Raw genomic sequence first — 12,761 nt, 5'->3', positions numbered from 1 at the left:
CTAAAAATGCTCAAACACCCAGAAAACTCTACTGGGAAGACAAGGGAAAGGAATAAAAAGAAAATGAATAAGATAGGTTTCATTCCTATTACAGATGGAGCTTCAATAATTGTATTTTTGTTTATACATGCACTACTCGCAAAAAGTTAGGGCTTTTTGGATTCACGGTTGGTGTAGTGGTTAGCACTCTTGCCTTTGCAGCAAGAAGACCCGGGTTCCTGGGTTTGAGCCCCGTTTGGAACAACTTCAGAACAAGGGCCTTTCTGCAAGGAGTTTGCATGTTCTTCCCGTGTGTGCGTGGGTTTTCTCCAGGTTCTCCGGCTTCCTCCCACAGTCCAAAAACATGCGATATGGGGATTAGGTGAATTGGTCACTCTAAATTGACCGTAGGTGTGAGTGTGTGAGTGAATGGTTGTTTGTCTCTATATGTGGCCCTGTGATGGACTGGCGAACTGTCCAGGGTGTACCCCGCCTATCGCCCAATGTCTGCTGAGATAGGCACAGCACCCCCCGCGACCCTCTGGTGGAGGATAAAGCGGTAGATGATGGATGGATGGATGGATTCAATTTCAGAATGCACATAAAATGCAATATAACCTTTACAGGTGAACTTAAGTTAACCTTCACTAAACCTTTGAAAGCACATGCTTCTTGAATAATATTCTGTTCAATAACAATTAACTGTGATTAACTGCAAAAATCACAACAACTGTCTTATGTAGTGACATCAAGAGACCAAGACGACACTTTGAAATTGATCAAGTTATTGAGACACTGAGATTTTTTGTTGGATTAGATGAGTACATTTTAATTTAGTAATTTTGCTTTGGGTTTTGTGTTTTATTATTTTTGTCTTAAGTATATAATATATATATATTCAATATTGATTTAAATTGCTACTTAACTACTACTCATATTTTGCATGTCAAGCAAAAACACGCTACAATAACTTATTGCTGTAGGCATCTTAAACACTGTGGGTACTATTTTCATCTTTTTGTTACAATCAACACTGTGGAGTGATACAGCCATAAATAACGTAGCATGTTTGAAGCAGTCAGTCACACACATAACAAACTGCTGACACAATTCAAAGTTGACATGCAGTTTTCCACCAGGCCATTCATCTCTGTCACTTTTAACTAAGTGGAGAGTGTTAATGCTCCCTCAGGAGAATCCTTCAGCTCTGGTGTCTTTACGGTTGTTCCAACAACAGTCGCTCTACATGACCTTAGCTAATGCAGATATATAACCCACTGACACATCAAGGCCACACTGATGTCCTTCTGTACGGAAATAAATCTCATGCAGAAACAAACATGCTGCACAGCATGGTTCAGGACAAACGTGCAGTTAATGACAGAATTTTTCTGATCTTCAGTTAGGACCAGTATTGATTTATTTGCATTAGTTTGCTTTAGTTACTTTTGACATTTGATATTATTTGTATTTTTGCCTTTGTGGTTTGTTTGTTTGTTCATTTCAGTCAGAATTATTTTCTCTTTTGCTACTACGCCCCTACCTTCCCTTCATTTTGTGTACAAATTTGCTTTGTCCATGAAAGCACTTGATAAGCATGTGTGTTTGCAGTTGCTAAATAAATAGTTAATATTTTATTATGTATTATGTTAAGTATGATACATTTGGCAATTTTTCACAAGAATAAATACTGTCATCCCAATCTAACTGAGATTTACTCCAACTATACACTCACAACAGTGAACGCATATTAATTTATTTTATTAATGAAAATAATCTCATACTGTAAGGAGGATAGCAATCTATGAATATATATTTGAGCATTTCAGATATGAAGAACACAAACTGCAGAGGTCACATGTACAGTAAAAACTATAGACAAAAAAACCCAGAAATAATTCCTCAGTTAAATGGTCTGCTGCTAACTTGCTTCCTTGTGTAGCGAACAGGCCGTGATTAACCCTTCAGTTTATCAGAAATCAGAGCCAAAGTTTGCCTCAGATGGTTTTTCTTCTCCTTTAGAAAAGACTCCAGGTTTCGAGCTTCGGTCAAAATGCCCTCCATCTGCTTCACCTGTGCCTTGTCTGCTGCAGCCCTCACGCTGAAACAAAACCATAAACACGGACAACAATGTTCGGTAACAGTGAAAAAAAAAAAAAAAATTCTTAATCAATTAAAATGGTCAGTACAGAGGATCACATGCTGACAAAGCTGTAGTTACTGTTGCTGGTGCACAGTGTTAGCAGAAGCAACATTTACAGGCCAAAACATTGCCTCCCAAAAGAGAGGCCTGACCCCCACTGGAGGGCGCCACAGTACTACACTTGGTCACAAAGCCCTTATGATTTTATGTACATAATGTGCAAATTATCGAAAACTCTGCTATTATTCTTTATTATTGTATTATAACAAAATGTAAGGGTTCCATTAAATATTTATAATACATAAATATTAATATGAAATCATTTTTTTCACAACTCAATATGTGACCACCCAAGATATTTGAGTTGATTTCTGTTAGAGTTAGAGATCTTAGAGATCTAATAAAAAGTCTGGCTGCTTGGACTATTAGAATATGTGTATGCCAATGAAATTAAAAGTAAATAATAATCAAAGCGTGTTCTTCACAACAAAAAAAAGGGGGGAGGACAGGGGCAATCAGATACTTTATAATATCCACAGAAAATAATCTGTCCGGAAGTTTATTCAAAATGGTGAGCAGATAGTAAGAGTTTTAAGGTCATTATGATTTTTAAACACTTCATTGTCCCATGCTGCAAGGGAAGCACGGGACAATGCTCTACTCTGCAGTGGATTTTGTTTCATTCGTTTCAATGTTCAATGAAACTGCTAATTTGTTATAGGCGCAATACATGTCCTGCAAATGAAACTCAACAATCAGCTATTATTCTAGCAATCATGTTCCCTGCAGCTTTAACAAAAGCTCACCTAAGTGTACTTTGTCTTATAAACACGTCCACTTGCTGTTTGACAGCTTCTCCAGTAGCCTTCATATGATTCATCTAAGTAACAACGTACTGATGCAGACAGCCGTGGACCAGCAGCTCCTATGTTTTGTCAGCTAAAATTGATGTTAATTTAATTGACTCTAATTGTATCTAACGGTGAAAAGGAGTGCGCTGTTTATAACATGACACCGAACATGAGAACTAACAGCAAGAGACAGCAGTGAACACACCTTTATTTTAGTGTTCCTGTGCAAGTGTATGTTTGATTTAGTGATTTTTTTATGCTGTTTATGGTGCCGCACCACCACCTGGCTGCTTCTCGGCACATGGAGTGTAAAGAGCACAGTCACGTGTATTTAACAGACTGTCTCTGTATAAGTACCTCCTCTGCTCAGCAGGAAGTGCTGAAACATTTATCGACCGCCAAGAATTAAAAAATTAAACATGCATGAATTCAGCTGTTTTCCCTAAAGACCTCATCAGACTAATGCATAAGTATAAATGATAATTAAGAGAAGAGTTCCAACAAATAAAGAACAAATGAAACCTAAATTTAATTGCTAACTTAAAGACTCACCTTAACACTTCAGCAAACTGTGACAACAGCAGGCTGACATCTTTATTTGCATCTGTAACACAGAGCAGACAACAAGAAGCATCCATCCAGCCAATCAAAGAACATGGAGACTATCACTGGTGCTGGTGAAAACATGTTACATCAACAATAAAAATAAAAGAATTTGTTCTCATTTGATGTTATATCTCCATTAGAAATTAAGCAGGATTAATTAATTTAGACTATCAACAGCCATTTTCAGACATGAAGTCTAGATAATGTCCAAAAAATGAGGTCCAGACATTTCTTTGGAGATGATCGTGTGATGAAAGAGCTTGTGCTTCAGATGTATCCACAACAGCAGGAGAATCTCCAGAGAATCCACGCCAAGAGTCAGAGCCTGGCTTAAGCATCTAAGAGACACAGCACTCGCCCAGTCACTCGCTGTGGATTATCTGCAGTTTCTCTTGCTATGTTCTCCATGAGCTCACTCAAACATTATACAGATATTACACGAGGAAGCTGGCAGGAGAATTTGTGAAGAATAGGGGTGGGAATCACAAGGTACCTCACAATATGATACATGGTCCATAATACCAATAATATCACAATAATGCTGTCATCAATATTATAAGACAATCATATTGCAATACATCACCATATCTGTCTAACTGAAGAAGACATCCATGAAAAGTCAAAAGTGCAGGATTTCTCTATTTTTTCATAACATAGAAAACGAGTGCATAAAGTCTATGTATTGAACATGGATGGAGCATCTCTTAACGTAGCTTTCTCCATCATTATCCCGCTGTAAACTCCCTCTTCTTCAGCCAGATAAGTTCTGCCTAAGTTTCCCTCATTCGCAAGGAGACATCAACTGGCGACGCCCTGCTAGTGATATTGGCAGGGACTGTTTAATTTAGAGCGCCTTCATTTGTTAATTAAAATATCAATATTTGCCCTGGCGTATTGATTATCATATTGCAGGAAGAAGGGCCCAAAGCAGTGATGAGCAACCAATACTGACCAGCGTCAATTATCATTCACACTATTCATTTTACAAGATGACCACCTTTGCCAAACATCCTGTTTCTGTTTCACAACTTGCTGCTTAGTTTACAGATCCCTTTCTAAATTCCTGTGAAATGTTGCTTTTGTTTACTATAGCAGTGTGAAAGCCTTCGGTTTGATGCAATTTACTTTTGTTCAGTTGTGAAAGAAATATGCAGTATATGCAGTTTACTACTGTATTTATAGTGACAGAGTGGTGTTTACATACCTGCACCTATAGACTCAAATAAATCTGATGACTCCAAATAGGACAGTGCAGTGTGAGGTCTTTTCTTTTTTAATGGTGATTCATTGTGATTTTCAGGTGCACATTCCATCTATTGAAAAGAAAAAGACTGGTTGACCTGAATCATTCAATCTATCTATCAGCAGTATATGTAATATATTGTACCACTTTTTATCCATTTCATAATTTCAAAAATTGGAGTTGAACACTGAAGCACTTTGTGTGTGTGTGTGTGTGTGTGTGTGTGTGTGTGTGTGTGTGTGTGTGTGTGTGTGTGTGTGTGTGTGTGTGTGTGTGTTTGTGTTTTCTCACCTCTTGGGCTGTCGTCTGTTTGGGGCCTTTGTTGTTGTGAACTGCCTTCTTTTTTAGCACCAGTGGAACATGCTTTCTTGCCTCTGGTGTTGCTTCTGCCATTGTGATGCAATGCTTCTCAGAGATAGCAATATTCAAGAGATAACAATATTCAACTCAGTAGAAGAAAAAGAAAAAGTGGCTTAAAACATTGAGGATTAGCAAGTACAGAAGATGCAACAATGAGCTAAAGGCCATTAATAATATGCACTGTGTAACACAGTGTTTTTGGATAATATGTTGTGCCAGTATTCTTTTTTCTATAATAATAACAATTGATTCATAAATTCTTCAAAACATGTATTAACACGTATGATCTGTCTCTCCGGTCTTCTTTTGTGTCAAAAATAATAAACAGGCAAATCTGGCTGGTAGTCACTAGCTAATATATTCTACATGTACTATTATACTAATGTCTTACTAAGTAATTTGAACCACATTTATTAAAACAATGTTTTTAGACACTCATGTCAATAGAAATACACCCGTTGCTGTTAACCTTACTGGTCGTTTACTTTGGGCTAACTAGCAAAGAAAAAGCTAACACAAACTCTGAGGCGTTAGAGCTAGTTAGCATGTATGCTAACAGCAAAAATACTTAATGTGATTTAGCAAATATTATATACTATTGTTTGCTGACATTTACTTACAGGACACACAATCTCCGCGTCAAAAACTTAAATGTGTCATGTGTCCCGGTAGCGAGCGAACAGGGACATAAACTATGAGTTTATTTGTAGTGAGTGTGTGTTTATTGAATTTTTATATTAAGTCAAAACAACGCGCGTGCAATTACCGAGTCTGTCACGTGCTGCATTCACTGCCACTCGTAAATTCTGGCGTTTTGCGAGAGAAGACGCGGAGTGTTCTTAATGGAATGCCGGCAATTTTTGAGACTGTTGTGAGCAATGTTTGCAATAAAAAATCAATAGTTAAATTGCGTTAATATGAAAGGAGCAGATGAGTTTTAAAAACAACATTGTATTTTGTATGATTGTATGACATTCTATAAATGTATTGATGTTAGATTCTTCTGGATTGTTGGGGAATATTGCTTTGACGTCTTGTGTGGCATTAAGATTAATTTACAGGAAGGGATGCTTTATTATTTTGTAAAAAAAAAATAAAAGATAAAGAAAACCTCTTAAAACTTATTTCATATACATCAGTGTAAATTATCTGAAAGAATGGCAAACATCCAGATAAAATGTGAATTGAAGTTTGCAAAGCCTTTAATCACTCTTTTAAACTTATTTTGAATGAACACCTTTTTTTCCCCAGATATTCCTGTTTGTCAATTTTGCATTATTTGTTCTATTAAAAATAACAATTTCATGAAAATAGGTTTCTATATATTGAGTTATGTGTGACTTTGGTTGATTAGTTAACAGAGCACAATTGTATCCAGTGTTGGAATGTACTTAAGCAGAAAATTCACACACGTAAATTACTTTACTGTGTGACTCTCAATATCTCAATCAGAGCAGAGTGAGATACAAACAGTTAGTTTTCACACTCCTGATCTCAGCCAATGTGTTTGAAGGAGAATCACATCTGTTTCTGTTTGACATCATCACACTAACACCTTTACAGCTGCAGGTTGTTTGTTGTTGTTACCTCACTCTTCACCCCACGGAGTTTTTGGTGGCTCTGTGTGTCTGTCTGTTTGTTTGTGCTTCCGCACTTGCACTTGCCAATATGACCAACAGAGACCGCCAGAGGCCTGTTGCGTGAATGGGGGGAAGTCTCCTTTTTGTTGTTTTGTTTTTTTGTTAAATTCCCAATGTGTTCCCAGAGATTCCATTTAAAAAACAAACTATTGACTGTTACAGACATTCCAGTAACATGTTAATAGAACAGCATTGGTATAGTAATAACTTTGCAGTATGGAAGTAATATTACCAGTAATAACTAGAAAACAACAATGAGGACATATGATTGCATTATCACAATATTACAAAATCACATCTTTACCACATACTATTACCATTTTGTTGTCGTATTGTAATATAAAGTGCTCCCATTGTGGACGACAAAGATGTATTGATTTTATTATTGCACTTAAGAGGCAGAACAAGTAATGTTAATATACTGTATATGTTTATATTAGATGGGGAAAAAAGATATTGGAGGACAAAAAAATGGGAGAACAAAATGTGCAGAATGCAGCAAAAACAACCCATAAAGGTTTGTTGTGTAGTCCCCTAATGTGTGTTATTAAAACACAAATAAAACAGAGCAGAACAGCATAACAACTTCTAAATACTAAAAATATGTTATGATGGTGAGAGTTGGTATGATATGGAATTACCTATTTGATCCAAAAAGAAAGATATGGCAGATTTCTGAAATGACTGTAGGAATTTCTAACGAGAATGTAAATGGTTTCAACAGTAAAGTCCTTAGCGTAAATGATGCAAACAGAGTGGGAGTGAACTGTGAATAGAGACTGTGAAACAAGACAACACATTAAAAAATGATAACACAAAAATGGGGAGCATGTGAAGAGAGACCTGGCAAATCTATAACATAATGTTATCATCAAGTACATCGTTTTAAAAATAAGAATTTTCTGGATAACAAGGTGTCATATTATTTAATTAACATTTTCCATATCATTTTTAAAATAAGGCCTATATGATTCTTTTCAACAGAAAATGTAGTGACAGTGAATCAGTATTTCTGGTTTGTTGGTTCCTTGGCATCAAAGAAAGAATAGCAGCAGTCTTTAAGGAAACAAATCAATGGATTTTTTTTAGTTGTTGCACAAATTAAAGTTGTTTGTAACATAAACTGGCTGTTGTGGACATTCAGTGTCTTCAAATCCCAATGGTCTGAGTGGATTAAATCAATACAAAGGAAGATTACAACTAAGTATAAGGTGATAAAGTGTTAGGTTTATCTGCAGATCAATGCTGCGGCACAGTGGCTGTAAAGTGGCTTATCTGTCAAATGATACCATAAAGCAACAATATAAAAACAAAGATGCAAAAATCCATGCATTAAGATGATATATAATTCAAGGTTCATGAAAATAATGGCAATAATAAGAACACAATTGTTAATGTGATTGTTGATAAATGACATAGGTAGTGATTTCCATTCAGGAGGGAACATTTGTGAAAAAGGGCTGTGATTTTAACGCATAAATGTTACCCAAGGGTAACATTATACAATAACAAATGGCAAACAAAACTGCAACAAATTTAATCAAATACTTAATTTGTCAGTCAGCTATAACTGCACACGAGTAGTGCTGTAATAGATACTGACTCTGTGGATCCTTGTCAGTTATCCTTTACTCGTGATTAAAATATATCAGAATACAGATTACAGAGTCCGTGCAGTTATTAGTTAGGCATTAGATTTATCAAAATTAATCTAATGCCTAGATTAATCAAAATAGCTTAAGAACATTGGATAACAAAACAAAAAGAAAACAGTGCCGCAGATTATTACAGTAACAGCTAGTTTGGTTTGACTGATATTATACTGTAGCATTTGATGATGTGATTTTGAAACAATAACTTTTGTTTCGGATCTTTTTTGGGTGCAACAAAAAAACCTCTACAGAAACATTCTCGTAATTAATACATGTGGGAAATCAACCATGATACGATATTATCACGATATTTATGTCACGATACGATATAATCACGATATTTAGGTCGCGATACCATATTATCACGATATTCATGTCACGATACGATATTATCATGGTATTTAGGTCATGTTATGATATTATCACGATAATTAGGTCAAGAAACAAAATGATCACGATATTTAGTTCACGGTACGAACTTATCATGATATTTAGGTCACGATACGACATTATCACAATATTCAACCCACGATATGATATCTCAATATTTAGGTCACTATATGATATTATTACAATGTTTAGGTCACAATACAACATTATCACAATATTTAGGTCATGATACGACATTATCACGATATTTAGGTCATGATACAATATCACGATATTTAGGTCACTATAATTATCACAATGTTTAGGTCAGGATTCAATATTATCATGATATTTAGGTCACATTACGATATTACCATGATATTGCAAAATACTATACTATTTGCGAAATCATATTGTCAGACAACAGCTCGATTGAGAGTGAGCACTTGGCGCCATCTAGTGGACTGAAACCTCAATAGCTTTTTTATGCTAATCCATAAAAGTTTAATGTTTATATGCTCAAAAAATCAATACTAATAGCGATATAATATGGAGGAGCAATATATTAAGATATTTCACTGTATTGATATGTCTATTTACAGTATATGCCTTTAAAACTGAGGTGTGGAGATTTTTTATTTGTTGTTCGTAAGATAAATATTTGATGATATATGTGAATGTAATATTTTTTGTTTTTACCATAACAATGCTGATACTGAGTATCGGAATGATATTTTACTATTAATTGCAAAATAATCATAGCCAAGTGCAAAGTCCAAATTGGAAGATATTGCAAGTATTTAATGAAGACAAAATTTGTGACACAACAGCAAAATGTTGACACTCTGCACTGCAGCAGAAATTCACTGGCCAAAAACTCCTGCCCTTTAGATGACAAATGTGTTGTTTGTAAACAGACTCCAGAAAATACAAAATCATCATGATTTGCAGATATTTATCCCGTTGCAAAAGCTATCTATTTTGAATCATAAAATCGGAATATCTGAAAATAGGCAGTATTCTTTGTGACCATATCATGCAACTGAGTTTGCATATTGCTCATGCTTAATAGCTGTGTTTTTATCTTATCTGTTGTTATTGGGGCTGGTCATACATATGAAGCGGATAGATATATTTATAGATATGTGGCTTTTTAGGTTAAAACATGCTTCGAACAGCTGTGTGTTTCTGATTTTTTTTTGTGTTTTGTTTTTACACAGTCTTTGTATTTTTATCATTGTTCCTTCTCCGTTCTCCCTTCGTATCTTAATTAAATAAAAACACAGACAGTGGATTAACGGTGACTTGCTGTATGCCTTTGTAAAACACATCAGATGCTTGTGTTGTGTTGTATGAAGTGTCGTCCTTCTCGACATTCCCATGGTCAGTGAACGCAGCAGCAGCAGCAGCAGCAGCGGGGGCATCGCTGCCTGTAGAAGGAGCTCTTCTGTGTCTTACCTAACCTACAGCCAAACGTACACAAACATGGCGATATCACAGGCGGTCGGGATGCCTTCGTCTCTTCGGTGTGCGTTTTATATACTCGTCCTCGGCTTTCCTGGAATAAATTCGTCGACTCTTCGTCTGCAACCGGAGCCGCGCAACATGCCGCCTCAAAACACAGGCTTTTTCACTATAGAAGCTAATGAGGTTTCTCCAGACGGAGGTGGAGGAGGCGCCGCGGCTCCAGCGCTGCCCGTGGCCGACCGTAGTAACACTGAAGGCGGCTCGTACTCCGGTACCTACCCGCAGCATCGAAGCCGTCGGAGCACCGGCGACTCTGCCGTGCTCAATGTGTACGGACAGGTAATGTAACGCATCCCCGCGACACTGTCCGGTGTAGTGCTGTGCATCACCTTAGACTGGCCTTTAGCTGCTGAGGATGTCTTTGGAGGAAAATTACGCAAGCATATGCACCTTTGTTTTTAAGTGCCTTCATGTCTTGTATCTTGATGTGACAGTGTTCACTGGTGTATGGAGAAAAAAAGTGGCTCGTTCAGCCTCGAAGCCACAAACCCAGTGAACAGAGGAGAACGCGTTTCATTCCACCTGATGTTCTCGGTGTAGCTGAGGAACGTTACAGTTCAAATGAATGGTCACTCACTCGCCATAGGTTTCCCTGTCAGTCAGGTTAGTGGCAGTCTGACTGTGACTCTTCGTGAACAGCCATAGAAGTTACCAGAAAACGTAATTTAGATTCTGGAAGTGTGTGAGTACTTGTTTTGTGACCCTATCATGACCTATTAGGGGACAAAAACCTGGTCCTAATGTGGCAGAACCTCATTTCTGAGGCTCTGGTAAAAGTTATGATTAAGGATTTCAATTGTGGTTAGGTTAAGGTTAAGGATTGGCATTCATTGGTTATGGTAATGATAGGGGTAAGACTTTGGTTAGGCAGTCCAGCTCAATGGAAGTACATGCAGTGTCTTGACAAGCAATGCTTTCTCTTTCTGTTTGTGTGTTAGTGACCAACACCATGAAACAAGTGTTTTGCAGTAGGTTAGCTGTTCTCAGTAGAAGAGGGCAGAGTGGTACTGATGCCAGCTGAGAGAAGAATGAATTAGAATTAGAAGAATGCAGCCCATGGTCATGAGGAAAGGAATTGGGCTCATAACCAGATGGTCACCAGTTCAATGCCCAGGGTGCAGATAAGTGTTGCCCACTGCTCCTGCACCTGGCTTTTGTGTGTGTTCACTCCTGGTGTGTAATGGATGGGTTAAATGCACAGTACAAATTCACTAATTGGTGTGTTTGCAAAAATGACTAATTCTAATTCTGGAATAGGGCAGTATTGCTGATGTCAAATGAGAGCTACTGTTTTTTTTTCTTCTTCTATATGCAAGTTCTTAACAGTTTTGGTATTGTGATATCAGACCCATAGCTGCAGCTCACTGTGTCTGAGCAACTCTGCTTCCAACTCTGGGTTTTGAAGTGAGCTGCGTTTTGTGTGGGTGGTGCAACAGAGCAGAACACCAAACCAAAACGTAAACAGAGTTTGCGGGTGGGAAGTGAATGAAGTTTAGCTTGTTAATCATAGCTGCACCATTACTATCAGTGAAGCCAGTATTTAATTTTCATTTTCATTTGTTTTTCTTCTCTGATGACATGTGAGGGTCATTTTATGACTTAATACTATACATTTCTTACATAGTGTACCTTTTTAAAGGTGCCACAAGTAGTCACAGTTGTACAACGGAGTATTTGTGCCAAACTGAAGAGGAAAAAAAAATTAAGCTTTTTAGAATAATGTTGTAAACAAGATGAGGAATGTGGAGCATCTTGTGAAGTTATTCCTTGCTATGGGCTTCACTTATAAGGAAATACTTCATCTTTTGGCACATCAGCACCACATTAGCATCACATTAGCATCAATATCAGGGCTTTGAAAAGATTGTGTAAGAAACCGAGTCTATTCCGAAGGAAGAATCTGTGTGAAATCCTCTCCACTTTGTGGTGGTGGAAATGGCTGGTTGTGGTTGACTGGTTACTTTGGAGGTAGGGCTGGGCAATCACATTACACTTATATCAATCGATATTGAAATGTACCATGATATTAATCGTATCAATATCTCTGTCAAGCTCAAAGGTAGGGCTGGGTGATTTGCTTAGAAATAATGTCTAGATATTTGAGGCTATATCACAATATACGAGACATATGGGAATATAAAGCTGCACACAGGTTGTTTCTCTGGACTCATGAAAAGTTTTATTTTGAGATATTTGCGCTTTTAAAAAGTGTGTGTGACAATACACTGTAAAAGTACTCAAAACGTCTGCTGTTTATGATCTGTATTGCATGCTTAAAATACCTTTAATTTCAGATAAAACCTGTTTCTTTTGGTGTTATAATGTTAAATGAAGGATATTTACGTGTTTGAATTAATCTAATTGCCTATATATAAGGACCAATTCTGCTTT

The 12,761-nt window shown here is 36.9% G+C and overlaps 1 protein-coding gene across 1 annotated transcript in view; it reads left to right on the top strand.

Moving 5' to 3' along the window:
* Nucleotides 1-10,319: 10,319 nt before the first annotated feature.
* Nucleotides 10,320-12,761, top strand: part of sorl1 (sortilin-related receptor, L(DLR class) A repeats containing) — a 91,317-nt gene continuing 88,875 nt past the window's right edge. The window contains exon 1 of the mRNA XM_083886153.1: nucleotides 10,320-10,649. Coding sequence (XP_083742279.1) covers nucleotides 10,329-10,649 — 321 coding nt within the window. The 5' untranslated portion in view covers nucleotides 10,320-10,328. The remainder of the gene's footprint in view (nucleotides 10,650-12,761) is intronic.

Source organism: Microchirus variegatus (genome assembly GCF_963457635.1).
Source record: "Microchirus variegatus genome assembly, chromosome: 3".
Classification (NCBI taxonomy): domain Eukaryota; kingdom Metazoa; phylum Chordata; class Actinopteri; order Pleuronectiformes; family Soleidae; genus Microchirus; species Microchirus variegatus.
The sequence above is the reverse complement of the archived record's forward strand: the minus strand, read 5'-3'. Positions and strand labels throughout refer to the sequence as shown.